Source organism: Anoplopoma fimbria, chromosome 16 (assembly GCF_027596085.1).
Source record: "Anoplopoma fimbria isolate UVic2021 breed Golden Eagle Sablefish chromosome 16, Afim_UVic_2022, whole genome shotgun sequence".
Classification (NCBI taxonomy): Eukaryota; Metazoa; Chordata; class Actinopteri; order Perciformes; family Anoplopomatidae; genus Anoplopoma; species Anoplopoma fimbria.
This window is the reverse complement of record NC_072464.1, coordinates 22,181,856-22,199,957: the sequence shown is the minus strand read 5'-3', so window position 1 is coordinate 22,199,957 and position 18,102 is coordinate 22,181,856. Positions and strand designations below refer to the sequence as shown.

General features: G+C 39.1%; 2 protein-coding genes and 1 non-coding gene across 3 annotated transcripts; 2 read left to right on the top strand and 1 right to left on the bottom strand.

The window, feature by feature from the left end:
* Positions 1–1,087: 1,087 nt before the first annotated feature.
* Positions 1,088–11,403, bottom strand: LOC129104988 (uncharacterized protein KIAA2012). Its single transcript, XM_054615848.1, has 23 exons — positions 11,293–11,403; positions 10,845–10,976; positions 10,525–10,668; positions 9,688–9,877; positions 9,212–9,363; positions 8,883–9,075; positions 8,639–8,706; positions 8,343–8,553; positions 7,530–7,700; positions 6,685–6,855; positions 6,358–6,480; positions 6,135–6,209; positions 5,367–5,434; positions 4,957–5,029; positions 4,673–4,893; positions 4,191–4,324; positions 3,914–4,103; positions 3,608–3,762; positions 2,543–2,930; positions 2,069–2,277; positions 1,817–1,989; positions 1,431–1,650; positions 1,088–1,262 (listed from the first exon to the last, which is right to left on the bottom strand). Exons 1-23 carry the CDS (start codon positions 11,401–11,403, stop codon positions 1,088–1,090), a joined length of 3,747 nt encoding a protein of 1,248 aa, XP_054471823.1.
* Positions 3,084–3,174, top strand: trnar-ucu (transfer RNA arginine (anticodon UCU)). The gene is given in 2 exon segments: positions 3,084–3,120; positions 3,139–3,174. It is a non-coding gene; the product is annotated as a tRNA-Arg (tRNA).
* Positions 11,404–13,922: 2,519 nt separating the features above from the next.
* On the top strand, positions 13,923–16,096 carry LOC129104904 (trace amine-associated receptor 13c-like). Its single transcript, XM_054615769.1, has 2 exons — positions 13,923–14,095; positions 15,277–16,096. The coding sequence occupies exons 1-2, from the start codon at positions 13,923–13,925 to the stop codon at positions 16,094–16,096; spliced, it is 993 nt and encodes a 330-aa protein (XP_054471744.1).
* The last annotated feature ends 2,006 nt before the right edge of the window (positions 16,097–18,102 follow it).

Sequence of the window (18,102 nt, the reverse complement as noted above, 5' to 3'; positions counted from 1 at the left end):
TGGACTGTCATCGCGCCACATGCTGATGCCCTGCTGACACCCACTGCTACTACCACTATCATTATTAGTCGCATTACTATTATTATTCCCTGTACTATTACGCTTATTGACTTTGCTTCTACCCTGGAGTCTTTGTGCTTTCTCGCTTCGCAGGCTTCTATAAATCGTGGCTGTACCTGGACTGTGCTCATGCCTCCTGCTGTGGCCCTGCTGACACCAACTGCTACTACCATTATTATTATTAGTCACATTACTATTACCTGTACCATTACACATATTGGCTTTGCTTCCACCCTGAAGCCCTTTTGCTTTCTGGCCTCGCAGGTTTCCACGGACCGTTGTGGTCCCTGGACCGTGGTCGTGCCTCCTGCTCTGACCCTGCTGACACCCACTGCTACTTCGATTATTATTATTAGTCACGTTACTAATACTATTCCCTATATCATTATTTCAATTCTACTATAGTCATTGCTGCTTTTATCAGTATTCTTAATGTTTCCTTCATTACTCTGCTTACTACTCTGACTATATGAATCATTTATGTCATACATTGAATGTGTTTTGAATTTGTAATTTGTGATTCTGGGCTATACAACATAAACTGAATTCTTTCTTTATTCCATTCATTTTGTTGTTTAAATATTTATTTTCTGTTTTGTAGTTAGTCTTATAAACAATTCATTTATAAAGAACTTGATAATTAGATTTGTGTAAATTAAATAATAAGTCACCATTGATTATAATAACATTTTGAGTTTTGCCCTGGTGTTCCAAATTGGGTAGCATCCTAAATTTAATCTAATGTTCAATTCTGATGCTTAAACTAATTGTGTCTTATAGCTGAAGCTGAGTGCCAATATTTTTCTTCTCCCTTTTACGCTATTTCATGGGTTTATGATTCATAATTGAATATATGAATAATTGTCACATATTTTGTCATTAATGAATCACTAAATCTGCTACAAGCAACGACGCTACAGGATGGAGTATGGATGTGATTCTTGTCTCCCATTTGATTTGATGATTTTTAATATTAAGTGAACCAAAACAAATATCTTGCAACAAAAGTCATGTTTTCAAATGGAGGTTAAAGGTCAGGGGTGATTGTCTCAGCTTCAGTTGGATTTAGACCCAGTAGCTGTAACAAAGTGAAGTAAGAGTAGATCCACGGTCTGGAGATACCCTGAGTTTTCTCCAGACCTCCAGCCTCCAACACGAGACCCCTTTTAAAGGCCAACTGCTGGTGCAACAGCGCCATCTGTCTGCAGGAGGATAGATGAAAGAGAGACACAGAGAGAGGGAGAGCTGGTAAATGTATTTCTCATTTAATTTAAGTGTTTCTGAAACATTCTTCTGAAACATCTGAATGTTTAAAAATATTATGACATTTATAATAGTCCCAGTTTAAGGAGACAGACACATTTATATACCTTTCAAGCAGCACAGCCTGCAGCCTTGCCTCCTCTGCAGACCGCAAGGCGGCCTCCTCTTCTCTCCTCTTACGCTCCTCTTCTTTGATCCTCCTCTCCTCCTCCTCCTGCTCCTTCCTACAGAGGTACTCTATCCTCTCACCCTCATCCATCTCCTGTAGCTTCTTGCTCTCCTCCTCCTGCATCCTCTCCTCTTCCAGGCGCAGGCGCTCTAGTTCAGCTGGAGGGGACAAAATGTCATTTGTAATACATTTTTTTTTAAATGGTCAGACATTTCAACATTGCTAGATAATTAACATTTAACATGAGTTGGTTGTAAACTATATCTTCGGCTGACTTTTTTCATTCGAAAATCTTGGCCCTTTTTCTCCTCCTCTCACTCTCACCTTTCCTCCTCTGTTCTTCCTCCTCTCTCATCTTCTGGAGTCTCTCCATCTGTCGCCTCTTCTCCTCCTGCCTCCTCCTTTCTCTTTCTCTTTCCGCCTGTTCCCGCCTCCCTCGCTCCTGCTCCTCTTCCTCGAGTTTCCTCTTCTCCTGCTCCTCTGCCAGTTTCTTCAGCCTGGAGATGTTAAAATGAATATTCATGAAGTGGCTGTTGTTCTATTGTTTTAAGGACAGACTCTTTATAGTGTTAGTACCTGAGATTCTCAGCCCTCTTCCTCCTCTCCTCCTCCAGCTCGCTTCTCATCTTATCCTCTGTCTGCTCCCTTTCCTGCTGCTTCCTCTCCTCTTCCTCCCTCTCCCTCCTCTTCCTCTCCACCTCCTGCCTCCTTCTCTCTGCTCGCTGGGCCAAACGCAGAGCTGCAGCCTCCTCTTCATCCTCCTTAGTCCTTCTGGGTCTGTAGAACTAAAACACACACACACACACAGAGTCTAAATATGAACAATTACTTTTAATTATGATTTAATTGTGTCCTTTAAAGTGGTTGTCTTATTAGAATTATGGCACAATGCAATGTTTAACATATTAATTAAAATAAAGGGAACTCATTTATTTTGAAATATGAAGAACTATGGTATTATTGCATTACCAAAAATGATGTATTTATAATTAGACAGACCACTGATGTTATATCATTTAGACAGCGTTAGAAAGGTTACTTCCTACTAACCTCTGGCTTCACAGGGTTCAGCATCAGCTGTTCCTCCGTCACCATGATAGTTGAACATGACGACATGCGGCCATAAGATGAAGCGAGACCCATGGCGCTGGCAGGAGCTGCCTCCTCCTCCCAGGAAGAGGCAGCAGACCTCCTCCAGCTCCTCTGGTTGAGGCTGGATGCAGCAGCACTGGACCTGAGCGAGCTCACTGATCGGACGCTGCTGTGTTTGTCAGAAATGGTGTGAAGACCCTCTGTGTCCGTGTCCTCCTCTGAATTAGTTTTTGTATCGTTACTGTGACTTTGTGTTGCAGAGGATCTTTTGGAGTTTATTATGTGAGACTCCTCTTTCATTTCCTGGCTGATTTCCACCTCCTCTTTCTTTAGGGGGTCCTCTGAGAAAAAAGAGGAAAAGTGAAAAAGACAGGACAGGAATGCACAAAAAAAAAAGACATGCAACACATCGAAATAGACTTAACTGTTTCTAAAAAGATGGCTATATTTTGAGAAAATATGTGAAATGATTGGTTTGTACACACACACACACGCACGCGGCTCTGTAGCGCAATGGACAGCGCATTGGACTTCTAGCATTAACTGATCAAGCAATTCAAAGGTTGTGGGTTCGAGTCCCACCAGAGTCGATGATTGTTAATTATTTAAGAATTGTATTTGATGATATTGGAGTAAAGTTCGTTTAAAAAACATAATAAGAACGTTGTTAGAGGTGTGGCTCAGGGTCGTTCTTCATTCAGAATAATTAAATCCCCCCTAACAGTTTGTCATTTGGCTTAACCCAAATTTGCATCCAAAGGCTGTGCCATCGGTGTGTGAACTGTTCACACTATAGCCCTGATAGAGGGTGGCACCACCCTTGATTGACTTTTACTTTTAGTATTGGACACGAACATCGATCTCCTGGGTGAAAGTCCTGTGTTTGTTTGACCCATCTTCCTCCCCTCCTGCCTGCCCTGTGTGGACTTTATACTACATCAGCTGCTCTTACTGTCTAATAAATGATGCGGTTGGGTTTAAATTGCAGTTAGTTGCATACAGACGCTGAATGTTTGCAATGTCTTACCAACGACTAACTCTTTTTTCTTCATCCTTCCTCTCCTCCTCTTCCTCCCTGCAGACTTTTCATTCTGCCTCCCAACTTCTCCGCCCTCGTCTCTTTCCTCTTTCATCTTCACTTCTTCTCTCTCTCCTTCCTTGTCTGTCATCCTCTTTTTCTGAAGGACAAGAAAGTCATTGTAAAGCTGAATGGCATCTAATTTCATGCATTGCTTTAGATAAATACAGGTGTTCCTACTCGGTGTGTATTTAACACATTTAACAATACTTGACATGCTTTATACACAACAAATGTCAATGAACACTCACCACAGAAGGGAGAGCAGAATGAGTCTCTGCTGCCTCTTTGTTGATATGCTCCTCTGGTTTCTGGCTCCTGACTGATTGAGCATCACTTACACTTCCTGTCTTTTGCCTCTGTCGTTTTCCTTCTCCCCTCGTCCTTGATGACTTCTGTCCATCTGATGCTGCACTTTTCCCTGTTTTCATCTCCCTTTTCCTAAACAAATGGAGGACATGGGTATGGAAGAGTTTGTGCTGCTTGTTACTCACATTTTTTAAGAGTTTTTGAGTACTGGTAGTTCACCCTGTGGATGTTGTAGCTTCCTCAACGTTCTTCCTTTTTGTATTCTTCCTCCTTTTGTCCACAGCGTCCCCAGTTGGTACTTCATTCGGGCTGATGCTCTGATGGCTAAATGATACACCATCTTTAAACAGCAGCTTCTCTTAGGACAGACAGACAAACTCCAAAAACCTTTACCTTTCATTTATCTTTTGGGGAACAAGGCTGAGGGCTCAAGAGTTTAGACGATGGCCGGCAAGTCAATTCAGCTGACCAGATAAAACTGAAATAATTATCTGTGCTGCCGAAGAATAAAGGCTCAATGCTCACCTTGATTCTTAGTATTTAATACCAATAATGTTCTGAGAAGACTTGGTGTAGTCACTAACAAACACAAACCTTTAGGCTACATTTTTTTCGAGTTATCTGCTACTGAGAGAATCTGACACATTCATACATTTATGTCTTGATTAAAATACAGACAATTAGTTAAATATGAATAAAACCAACCCTGGCTGACGTGATCCAGACAAATGGCTACTCAGTCCTGTACTGCTCTGCTCTGCCTCTTCGTCCTCCTCTTCTGCCTCAGTGTGGCCTCCTCTTGCCTCTTCTTTCCCTTCCTGCTCCCTCAGAGGAGGCATCCTAATATTGTGTTTTGCGTCCTTTCCCAATATACCCGACACTGCCTCTGCACCCTTTGTTTTTTTCTTGGTCACAGCCGCTGTAACGACAAAAAAGATGTTTGGTTAAATTCATTCTAATTCTAATTATGTTAAAATAAGCAGCAGAGATTTACCTGGGTCTGTGTGGCTGCTGGGTGAGCATTCACCAGTCTCTGTTGATCTGTGAAGATCTAAGAGCTGGTTGGAGAACTAAATAAAAAAAAATAGTGAGACATATTGAGTAGACACTGTTGTGTAGATGCTCAAAAATCTGAATAATCAGATTTTGGAGTATTGGGTTCATTTGTCTTGACTAAGTATCTCAGTGTTTCGATTGAATACATAACATTAGCCATGTTTTAAGTGCTACTGTATTGGATCATCATAGTTTGACTAGAAAGTGACGCCAAGTGCTTCTGACAAAGTGATGAGATTGTGTTTGAATTTTCCACCTTTCCCCGATTTCGTGCTATGCTAGGCAAACACATGCTGAACAGTTTAACCTTTAAAGGTCATTCAAAAAACAACAAATCACCTTGTGCACAGACTGATGGTGCTGGATATCACCCACAGGAACATCTGCGTTCAGCTCCACCTCTCCCTCTGCATGAATCAATGAGCAGGCAATGGTTAGAGCAGGGAGCAAACACAGCAAAAATAATTCAAAACAGAAGAAAATAGCACAGCAAACAGGAAAAATGTTGGACAAAAAAGAACAAGCTGAGAATCCAAATCACACGTTTCTTGACAGTGTAGCTGCGATGAAAATGATACTGTTATAGTGTCTGCTGTCTTTAGGAGGGTAGATGTTTCTAGACTAACTGATATCTAACAACTAAATACTAAATACTACGAACAGATCAGCTCTGTAAAATTGTTGAAAAATTGCAAAGGGAATCTGATATATAATGCAACTAATAAAAAGGAATTATTGATTTATGTAAAATAGTCATGTACTCATGAGCCAATTTAAGCCCAATGACATGACATCCAAACCTAGGAAAAGCAGGTTGGAAGCTACGTGTGCATTTGCTCCACCTGTGCAAAGTCTATTTTTTTGGATTGACACTGGAAGTCCATCTCAATGAATCTTAAAAAACAAAGGACCTCAATGACATAAACCATGACACGGTTTCCATTGCAATCTATGCAGATGCAGAAGTACAGACTGAGACTGTTTCATAAGCATGAAGTACAAGCCAACAGAGAGACATGGAGAACTTGTTAAGATGGCATTTATGTCCAACTGCCACACATGACAAAATAACCAAATGTACAAATTACCACAATAATGTGTGCAGACCTATATGTGTGTTTTCAGGCTGCAGCACAATGACCCAGGGTAACTTCTCTCCTTCTGCAGACAAAACCTGGAGAGCTGAGAGACAGAAAGACTCAGTTATTGATAATTACTTATAATTACTTATTTAAACACATGTTGAAACCTATACGTCTCTCCTCAAGATAAAGTGTGCAGCTTTAAGAACTTTGAAGATGGGAGTTTTGTTGGCTCATTGACTGTTTACCTTGCTCCCGTGTATCACCATCAATATGAGATGGGTCCTGGCTGTTGTCGTACAGCGACAGTTGAATGATCTCCCCATCAGGACCCAAGATCAGACTGCCAACTGATTTGTCATTCTGCAAATCTGACAAAACACAGCAACTCAAAAAGGAGGTGAACCTGTAACCACATATGCATAGTAACATTTTAAAAAACGTTAACTTAATGGAAAGAGGAGGTTCATATCTGTTTTACTAAGAACTCCACTGTAGGTCAGGGGATTCATAGAACCCGTTAAGTAAGAACTTGTTAATTACATGTTGTATCACAGTAATTAAGCTTCCCATACCTCTCAGCTCCAGAGGCAGAATGCCCCTAACCACGCCTCTGTTAGCATCGCTGGATTCACAGGCATCCTGAAAGTCGGACAGTCGGTTCTGTAAGAAGGCCAAAGAGCTCTGTTTGCCCGGGCCTTTCCGTCCTGTGACCCAACCCAGCACTCCTACTGGAGGAGGAGGCTCTGAAGGAGAAGACAGTGTGACGGACATGAAGAACATGGTGAACTTTTGCAGAAAATACACTCTAACTGTAGTGCATCGCTTGGGATGTAGCCCAGTCGAGTTTGTGCTTTTCATGCAATACTCAAAACGTGCAGAAAACTTTGCAAAGGAATGTGTAATAGTATCATATTTGCTATTATATTTGTATTCATAGAATACATTGCTCTGGTTTATGCTTTTAGATGCTTGTTTAAGAAAGGAGATGCACTTATGACTTCTGGTGACTAGTAGTTCTCTTGAATACCTATGTTGAATACACTTATTGTGAGTCGCTTTGGATAAAAGCGTCTGCTAAATGACTGTAATGTAATGTAATGTAATGTATTTAGAAAATCGATCATATAAGGATTGTTTTTCAGGGGAGCTCAGTGGTAAAGTCTTGCTTTTGCACATGTAAGGTCCTGTGTTCTTTAAAAATATTTTAAAAGATCTTTAGAAAAAGAGACATTAATCACAAATCAAACAGCATGAGGACGAAAATAGAATAATAAAAACATGAATAACCGAAATCTTAACAAAACTAATGCTAAAAACTACATACTGCTTCATTGGAATTTAATTTTGGGATCTATAATAGCGCCATCTATCAATCTAGACAGCAGTGTAAAGTATACAGTATGTGTGTGTGCTGTACCTTCTCCTGGCTCCAGCAGAATCATAGAGCCTTTCTCAGAGGGTCCTCCTCCTCCTCCTCCTCCTCCTCCTCCTCCTCCTCCTCCTCCTCCTCCCTGCCCTACTATCTCTTTTTTATGATATTGTCTCTCTGATTTTCCTCCTCCTCCTCTTTGCTGCCCATTTATCTCTCCTGAAAGACAGAGGAAGATGTCCGTTTTTACAAAGTGGAGATTTTTACAACACTAAATTGGAAGAGATTCCACAACACTCACTTTCTTATGGAGAGAGTAGTTGTTATGTCTCCCAGTAACTGCAAGGTGTATCTTTTAGCGTCATTAGATATTTTCCATTCGTTCTAAACTGAGATTTTGGACACATGTAATTTTGTCTTCTATGAAATGTGGTACATTGCATTGTGGGATTTTTAGGCCTAATAACATTGCAAAACTATGAAAATAACTCAGGGTTGTAAAAAATAAGTGTCCATAATTCAAACTTCACACATGAGATTTATCCCAAAGTAAGAGCTCTGATTACACTTCCTCCTAATAGTAACGATGGTTACAAAATTGTAACCCTTGTTCTATAAGCACAGGCGGAGCTCTCTACTAGACACATGGTTAATGATGTCCTCCTATCATGAGCAAGCATTTGCCCAATGAAAATTTGGATAAGCATAGCCAGCCAATCAGGACGTGCCTACCTGAATATGTGCGGACCCCCCAGTATATAAAGCAGCATACACCACTGTCTGTGGTCATACGTGAACTATCCTATAATGGTATCTGTGTGTGTGTGTAGTCTTCCTAGAGTAGACGTGTGTCTTTGTTACCCTCCTTTCCTGGAAACAGCAGAGGGAGAATCAGAGGCTGCTGATGGAGTCTGTTCAGATTTTCTTGGGATTGAACGCTATCTGCCTTTGTTCTGGCATCCTGCTGGGTCTGAGCCTTGGTGGCCCACTCGGGTCCAACGGTATGACTCTCTGCTATGGGAGGTAAGCGCCTTGCATGTTGTTCATCAGTGCTGGGGCCCTCCCATCTTGACTGAAACATTCAATAGGGGCATGTCTGATATTTGGAAGTTTTGCTCTCAGAAAATGCAATGCCACATACTGTACTACTGTCTTACCCTGTCTGTATTCTCCAAACAGGGTCTATTAGAAACTGGATGTCCCACTGTCAGAGGAGGAAGGAGGCCTGTTTGTGGGGAAGACAAACAGAGCATCATGGTTATCAACATACACTGTAGAGGAGAACAGTTTTTAATTGACATACTGAAGAGGAAGGTGAGTACATGTCGATAACATGACTTACATTCAATCACATTGGTTTGGGACATATATTTTTGGGATCAAGACACTCCACACACACACCTTTCCTCACGTGTCTGTTCCCATTTATCAATCGTTCATAGTTGCCTTCATCATTGGTAGTTCCATTGTCTTGAATGGAACAGCCTTCATCATCTGTCATGTCTCGGACCCAGTTCATGTCTTGATGATGGAGCTCTCCTCCTATACTGTGGTGTTTTGTCTCAGTATGCTGCAGACTCATGTCTTCGCAAGTCTTGAGTTGGAAGGAAAGACATTTGGACAATACATTTCGCAACATAGCATCTTTAAATCAATTCACATACATTTTGAAAGTTAAAAAGGGCATTAATAAATGTCTATAGATATAACTTCAGTCAGTAGCATGTCACCTGAGGCTTCTCTGGTTCTTCAGGGGTCACTGCTACATAGTGTACCCAGGGCTGAGGCTCCGTCTGTGGAGTTGGAGTCCTGGAAGTGCAGGGTATCTGGACAAACAGATCCAGCCTGACCCTTTTCTTGTTGCCATGCTCCTCATCTTCATCTGCAGAGACGCTTAATTTCAAGATCTAAGCATACTGGTTAGCACTCAAAAAGTTTTGGAAGAGTTGACTTGGTCGCATTCATCCACTTGGTTAGTTTAATTTCAGTAAAAAGCAAAGCAGGATTGTAAACAAAAGCAACATGACTCCAAAGTGGCTTTTATAGATGGATTTTTGCATTACATGTTGCATATTTAGTTGTTTTTTACATCAATTTTTTTCTGTTTACTTTGCTCACAACAGCACTTAAAAGAGCCTCTTCTTTTTTTGGACTTTGAATCCCTACTTATATCAATTTGTATCAACCCATATGCCCTTTTTTATACCTTCAAGTTGATTCTCCAGTTGTGCAGTGCTTCTCTCTGCAGGAAGCCACTGGGGGTTCAACTGTGTGAGCATCTCTGGACGGGGCTGCCCTTGTGTCGTGGGCGACGCAGGACTGGGATGATGGAGGCCTGGAGCAAGAGGGGGAATGAGAGGAGGAAAGGAGAGCGGACCGAGTCTGGAGGTGGTGAACTGAGGGAAAACGAACATTAGACCTGCATGAGTGCATTTTTGGCCCCAAGAAGGGAAAGAACTCCAACACAATCTGACACATGCACAGGTCTAACATTTTATCGCCTTATGAAGCTTTTAGAGTTAATAAGCTAACAAACAAATGTCTATTTTCACATCCACGACACAAAGAGCAACATTATAATCCAATTATGGTTATGGTTCCAAACTGCTAGCAAAGGATGGAGACGTTTGTAAGAGGACTGACAAGTAAAAGTTGACTGTTCCATGTAGGAGAAAAAGTTTAGCTTGTTTGCTAAAAGAAAACATCCTGCTGCTGCTGGAAACAGGGTTGATAAGAGAACTGATACCAAACCATAAACATGTTGTAAATCCAAAACAATGAGCTAAAAGAGGCTGAAAAGCTTTTCAAAACTGAAAAGATGGGTGAAGATTTTCAGTAGATTGTCACTGTTGGCAACGTCTTACTCTATGTACTGTAATTCAATGTTCATATAAATTAATATTGATTAATGAAGCTTTACTTTTCCCAAATATATAAACAATTAATAATTTCAACTGGGCCCATATTATAATGAATTATAAAGTCACATGTCTGAATCGTTGACATACAGAATCTTTCTTTTGATGTAGGACGGGCCCTTTACCTGAGTGTTACTGTAGCTCAAGATGGCTGCCGATAACTCCTTGACGGTGCTCAGCTGTCCCACTTGTTGAGTGTACTGCCGAACAACCCTTTGCTTTCTGTCTCTGGTCTCTGAGTGAAAACTGGTTTCCATAGAAACCAAGTCCTGGAGAGAGGAAAAGGTCAACCTGAAAGCGCAACTCTTGGTTTCTGTTTGTTTAATGTAGCTCAATGAAGTTTTCAGAAGAGGCAGTTGTTTCTGTCTTATAAACTGTGCCTGGACAAATTTCCTTTGTAACTTTATGGCCATAACTGTGTATTGGCTTGCATACACACAGATACCTGGGAGTACAGGAGAAGTGGCCCTCTTCTGGTGCTGTAGGTCTTTGGAAGGGCTGACTCTGCCTCCACAAGCAGATGGCCGCTGTTGGACAGACGCAGCAGAGAGTCCTGAGACTTCCAGATGTAGTAATCCTGTTGGTTGATGGATCGGTTGTATTGATCATTCATTCATTCACTCTCTGCTTAGGTAGACATTTCTCCACAATATCATTAGATAACAAATAGTTGTTTGCTGCTATCTAAGTGCTCTGACTTTCAAATTTAGTTTGAAAGTCAGTTAGTTTGTTGTTTGACATAAATGTGAGATTGAAATGTAGATACATTGCATAACAAAGACAAAATATCAGCAACAAACAATCTGACCGGTATGAAACTTATGCAAGTTATGTCATTGCTAATGTATTCAAACATTAGAACTGATACTATTGCAGCCTTTGCGAGTGTATACCTGAGGTGTGAAGCAGACATCCAGCCGTCCGTCATGTCTCCCCCTGTTTCCATTGGACGAGACGAATAGACCACACCCCCGACTCAGCAGGGACAGAGGCAAATCCTTCATGGTGTCTTATCGTCCTGGAGGATGGCCGAGTCAAGGAGGACAAGGCAATTAGGTTATTCCTCAGATTTCAAGTTAAGAAAGGTAATGGTGATAGTTTTATTTTAAACTGAATTGATTTGGTAAAACTAAACTTGACTATTTTGGTTAAGTTCGGTTTTCTTTTCTTTCTGAGTTTGTGTTGTGTTTGTGTTATTGTGTTTGGGTTCAGATATGCATGTAAATTAAGGGCTCTTAATTGCCTGTAGCTGTGAGTTAAATCTTTTGAAGTATGTGTTGGTTCTGTGAGAGGCCGGAGTTGTATCCTGCTTCTAGAAGGCCACTGCAACCATAGATGATGCATACATGTTGAGCATAGCTATGGATTTAATTCCAGTGAAATGCATTTCTTATTCACATGTTTTGTGAATGTTGAGCTATATGAATAAAGCTTATTCTCGCTGTTACTCTTGATGTTCTATCTTGTTATCCATAAAAAAGCGTTTTTCACTGGACTGCGACTACGATAAGAGCTTACCTTTAATGGACTCTGGGAACAAATAAAGTTTAAGATAGAAAAAGCATTTGGCACGAATGCTGAACTATACTATAACATGAACAATATTGCCTTTATGCAGAAACTGTATATAAAGCAGATAGCACATGGAACACAGGAGGCAAACTTCCAATACAATGTATTGAATATACATCAGAATAAAATGTAATTCCTCAATCACCAACATTAGAAGGAACAGTGAGAAGGTCAAGGATTAGAGCCCTAAAAAAAAACCTAGAAAGAATTGCATTGAAAAAAGTAAATTAAGTAAGGAAGGGAGATTCAAATTTTGTGTGTCGTTATATTTGGTTAACCTTTATTTAACTCCCTGCCAAATCTTCCTTATCCTGATCTTGTTTAACAGCCGAAATACGCAATAAAGAGACAAAAAACTGGACGTACCTGCTGTCTCCCTTAGAAAGACTGCCCTATGTGTGTATGTGTGTGTGTGTGTGTGTGTTAAATCCCTGTTGCTAGGTTGAGTCGGTACTTTGTGTTTCTGTTGCCTTGGCTGCACTGACATATATTAGAACACACACACACACACACACACACACACACACACACACACACACACACACACACACACACACACACACACACACACACACACACACACACACACACACACACACACACACACACACAATAAAGGAAAATAAGACTTTTAAATGTTGCCTCCAGCCTGGGTAACACAGTATACTAACACACAGTACTCCGAGAACACCTCATACAAACCAGGGCCTTTTTAAAATCTGCGGTGACAATAATTCTGTTGGTCTTCACCAATGCTTCATGTAGCATTGGTGTGTTCACCAGTGTAACCCTGACAAAAGGGTTACAATTATTAAAATTAAAATTAAGTCCCAATAAAATTAAAATAAAAAAGTATTTCGTTTAACAGCATGTGGCTGCTTACAGCACCCATAATCTACATTTCAGAGTAGATACTGCTATCTGCTGGCTGTAAGTAGTATCACTTTGGAGTTACTTAAAATGAGAGCAGGGGAGCTTTTCAATAACTTAGAGACACAGACATTTCACATGATATCTGAACAAATGCAGTTTAAAAAAGAGAAAGTTGTTTTATTGGTATAAATATTTGTGTAATATTGCATTATTATTTATTATGCAGTACTTGCCCTTCTCAAAACCTCATTTGCTGTCTGCCAAATCGTAATAATTACGCAACTATCTACTGCTGCAACTTTTGTTCTGACCAGAGTTGTCAAGTCTGCATTTATGATAAACAGAAGTAAGAGGTATTTCGATCAGCTGCATTTAAGCCCTTCCTTTTGGTCCAAAACCTCAGAAATTCCTTAAAGGTCAGACTGGTTGTGGCAAGGGAAAACTGAGATGGTGGGATGCTTGGGTAGTCTGATTAATTCCAATAGCCCGCTGCAGATATTCTTGACCTTGAATGCCAGAGCCTGCATAGCTTGGTGCTTGGTGCACTACCTAGCTCTAGTTCCTAATGAAGTGTGGGAGTGGGCCAGTCTAAGATACCATGATCTGAACAGAAAACAGCAAGCCTGGAGTCAGAGCAGGGTAGTTGTTGAGATTTCTGAAAAGTTGTTTTCATTCATTTAAACTGTACATTTAACTGCTAGGTACTGTAACATTCATGGTTTGTGGTAAAGTAACGTTTGCACTCATTCGGTAGTTGCTTATCAACAATAATATTTTTAAATAAAGATGCAGCATTTTGCGAAACATGCTCTGATCGTGTCTGATCAGGGCCTAAAACTGCCTTGATGTAATTTATAATTTCAGATTTTTGTTAAAACTTAAAAAAATTCTCAACAGAGTTGATGTTCAATCTGGTTCAACTTGCTCTGAATGTATTTCATTATCAAATCACTCTCTTGTTTGTTCGGTCATGGGAATAGAGGGAGGGGCGAGATAATATCGGCTTTATGACCGGGAACTTTATTCAGAAAGCTGCCAGAGCTCAGCAGCCTCTTGTCTCCCTTTCTCCTCTCTGATGATGGAGACACTGGAAGGAGCTGAACTCTGCTTTCCACATCTACTCAACACCTCCTGCAAGAAGCCAACGCAGCATCGGGCTGAGACCATATTCCTTTACATCCTTCTGTCTTGCATAACTTTGCTCACTGTGGCTCTCAACCTGCTGGTCATCATCTCTATCTCCCACTTCAGGCATAAAAGATAAACTTACAAGCATATCATAGAATATTCGTTACTTCAATATCAAGCACTTCATTTTACAAGAGTTAGGGGAAATGGAGATATCGTTACATTAACGCATTTATTTTTAGATGATATGTTCAAACTTTTTATTGTACTGCATTCAGCACAAAATATACGTGATTATTAGCACTTTTATTACTATAATTGTGCAACCATGCATGTGTATGCATTAATGATATTAATGTTGGAATCCAAGCTAGTGCATGCGCTCTGACCTCCTCCTCTACCACAGACAAACATGGAGCAGTATACAAAAATGGTATTTACTGCATCTGTTGTCATGTCCAGGCCATTCATGAGGACATCCTGGTTATTTTTATTAATGTTTGTATTTGCACATAAAAACATATATAAAAAGACAGTAGGCAAAAAAAAATTGAGGAGAGGTTAGAAGTCAAAAATGTCTAATGAGGATATCTTCCCTGATAGATATCAATAGTCATACTTTAAAAAAGAAAAGAAAACGGTTAGAAATATAATCAGTGAAAAAATTGATAGAAATGTTCAATATACATAGAACTTTATGTTTACAAGTTAAGATACACAGAGCCATATGTGTTATAAATATTTGCTTATTTGAAAATATTACTGCATGTTCTGTATGCATTGTATCTGGTCATATTTAGTTGACAGGACCATTCATAATATATATATTATAATGTTTTTTGTGAATTCTACAATTGCTTTATATTATAATATGTTCAGTGAGTCATGTCCAGGCCATTCATGAGGACATCTTGGCTATTTTTATTAGGCTTTATTTGCACATAAATATATATAAAAAGACAGTAGGCAAAAAAAAACGAGCATTGAGCAGGAGAGGTTGGAAGTCAAAAATGGCTTATGAGGATATCTTCCCTGTTAGATATCAATAGTCATACTTTAAAAGAGAAAAGAAAATAATTTAAAATATAATCAGTGGTAAAACATTTATAGCAATGTACGATTTACATAGAAGATTTGTTAGAAATATTTGCTTATTTGAAAATATAACTGCATATTCTGCATTGCATTGTATCTGGTCATATTAAGTTTACATGACCATTCATACTTTATATTATTAAGTTTTTGTGAATTCTATAATTGCTACATATGATATTATTTTAAATGATGTTATTCTTCCTCTCCAGGCAGCTCCACAGCCCGACCAACCTCCTCCTCCTCTCCCTGGCTGTCTCAGACCTCCTCGTCGGCCTCCTGCTGATGCCGGTACAAATCCTCCTTTTAGGGGGTTGCTGGTTTCTGGGGAGCCTGATATGTGGACTGTTTTACTACGCCTCTTTTATCCTTACATCTGTCTCAGTAGGCAACATGGTGCTCATATCAGTTGACCGATATGTGGCCATTTGTGACCCTCTACATTATTCCACCAAAGTCACACAAAGAAGAGTTAAAATCTGCGTTTGCCTGTGTTGGATTTGTTCTGTTTTCTATAATGGTGTGATTCTGACTGACTTCTTGAAACATCCAGATAGATATAATTCCTGCTATGGAGAGTGTATAGTTGTTATCAACTTCATAACAGGAGCTGTGGATGTGTCGATGACCTTTGTTGGCCCCATTGCTGTCATCATAGTTCTGTACATGAGAGTGTTTGTGGTGGCTGTGTCTCAGGCTCGAGCCATGCGCTCTCATATTACAGCTGTTAAACTTCAGGGTTCGGTTAAAGTTACCGCCAAGAAATCGGAGCGAAAAGCAGCCAGGACTCTTGGCATCGTCGTGGTTGTGTTTCTAATATGTTTCTGTCCTTATTTTTATCCCTCTTTTGCGAGCCAGGAGATGTCAACCAGTGTGGCGTTTTCAATTTTTGGGGTCTGGTTACTTTATTGTAACTCCTGTCTAAATCCAGTGGTATATGCTTTTTTCTACCCCTGGTTTAGGAGATCTATTAAACTAATTGTTACTCTTCAGATACTGCAGCATGACTCATGTGATGCCAACATACTGTAGGGATGGATGTAGAGTGAATAAAATGATGGAAATGTGTTTTTGTTGCAACTTCTCCACCCACTAAATGCTGATGGAACAAAGGACAACAAAGAAAAACAAAGTAAATTAAAACACTAACTGACTGAAGAGTCTGCTCTTAATTAAGCTATATTTAAGCACAGAACCTTTATCAGGGTGTTTTATCTGCTAAATAAAGATCAGATTCTTCCAGCAGGTCGCTTTGCCCCAAAGACTTTTCTGTTTTTTAACAAAATAGAAATATTGTGTATGTCTTTGGGTGACTGAATTCAACAACCGTATATCAGGAAAATCATTTCAACACCCTGAACTTGCAAAAAAAAAAACTCAAGCAAAGACACTGTTTCATCTTGTTTTTTGTCAATTGTTTCAAAATCATCAAGCACCGTTAAAGTGTAAAAAATAAAGAAATAAATATGTGACACACTGCAATGAAATTAAAGCATAACACTTTGAATTGATTATGTCATTTTTTTATTGATTGAAATGATGATTACCTAATAATTAATATATCATTTTATATGAACTAATGAGCAGATAAGGAATACATTATAATGTAAAAACAGTCATGTAAGTATATTATCATGCTGATAACACACATACTGAGAGCCTGACCAGGCAAACTCTCGTTCTAGAGATAAATCTCGAACTTAGATAAATAAATTAATTCTATTCACCTGTCAAACGTTCTCTTCTTAAATGAGATCCAGAGTCGTGGATGCTACTGTTTGTCTGGATCATTTTAGAAGCAATCAGTCTGATTGATGTTGACATATAGCAGGCTGCATAGGGATTTATAAAAATAAATTGCTCAATGGCAGGCGTTTGCAAGTTTTTATGAATCAAAATATTTTTTGGCGTACGATTTTGTGCATTTCCTCATATGAACGTATGCAAACATTAGAGTGGATCCTATGCCCTGTTTTATGAATGAGACCCTGAGTATCCAAGAAGAGACAATGTTCTGCTTTAATCCAGGTGTTCACTGGATCAAATGTGTCCACAAACAGTTGCAGCCTGTTGCGGCTCTGGTTGGCCGTCATTTACAGTGTAACACACTTTCTATTCATATTTGTGTATAAATGTTTTGCAGTTTGTATAATGAAAACTGCTGGGCATTAGTAAGCTATTAAAAAACATTCTTGTGGCAATTGCTATGGACTAATAATTGTCTTTTAGTTCTAGAAAACACCTGGAAATTTTATCATTGAGGCATTCAGGAGTTCAATAAGTCAATGATCCTAATTCAGTGTTTCGTCTTTAGAAGTTGTCATGACATTTAGAGTAATGATCCATTAGAACAGAACTTAATTGTCAAAAAACTGGAAAATTGTTTGTTTACCAAAACATTAAAAGAAAAAAAAATGTACCACTGAGATGAAAAATAAATAAAATAAATACAAATTAATTATAGAATACACTACAGTACAAATGTTAACTTAAAGACAAAGTATGAGACTTTGGAACACAACACAAAATACTGTTTCACATAATAACACTTAATTAAACTGATATAAATAAATATCTTCGGCCCTTTTATGTAGAACGAGAGTTTGCCTGGTCAGGCTCTCAGTATGTGTTATCAGCAGGATAATATACTTACATGATTGTTTTTACATTATAATGTATTCCTTATCTGCTTATTAGTTCATATAAAATTACATATCAATTATTATCACAGAAAATGATCTGATAATTCTGTCATTAATTATTAGGTAATCATCATTTCAATCGATAAAAAAATGACATAATCAATTCAAAGTGGTATGCTTTATTTTCATTGCAGTGTATCACATATTTATTTAATTATTTTTTATGGGTTTACCCATATCACTAACGGTGCTTGATGATTTTGAAGCAATTGACAAAAAACAAGATGAAACAGTGTCTTTGCTTGAGATTTCTCTCTGTTTGTAACAGGATTTAAAGATGTGGTGTTTTAAAGAAAATGAGTCACATAAATATGGAGTATAATATATAGCATTAGC

Excerpts from the sequence above, each read along its gene's own strand:
- LOC129104988 (XM_054615848.1), bottom strand. The coding sequence starts at position 11,403 with ATGAAGGATTTGCCTCTGTCCCTGCTGAGTCGGGGGTGTGGTCTATTC. Across the intron at positions 10,977-11,292 it reads ATGTCTGCTTCACACCTCAG|GATTACTACATCTGGAAGTC; the intron begins GTATACACTCGC and ends ATCAACCAACAG. Across the intron at positions 5,030-5,366 it reads ACCATCAGTCTGTGCACAAG|CTCTTAGATCTTCACAGATC; the intron begins GTGATTTGTTGT and ends TTCTCCAACCAG.
- LOC129104904 (XM_054615769.1), top strand. The coding sequence starts at position 13,923 with ATGGAGACACTGGAAGGAGCTGAACTCTGCTTTCCACATCTACTCAAC. Across the intron at positions 14,096-15,276 it reads ATCTCTATCTCCCACTTCAG|GCAGCTCCACAGCCCGACCA; the intron begins GCATAAAAGATA and ends CTTCCTCTCCAG.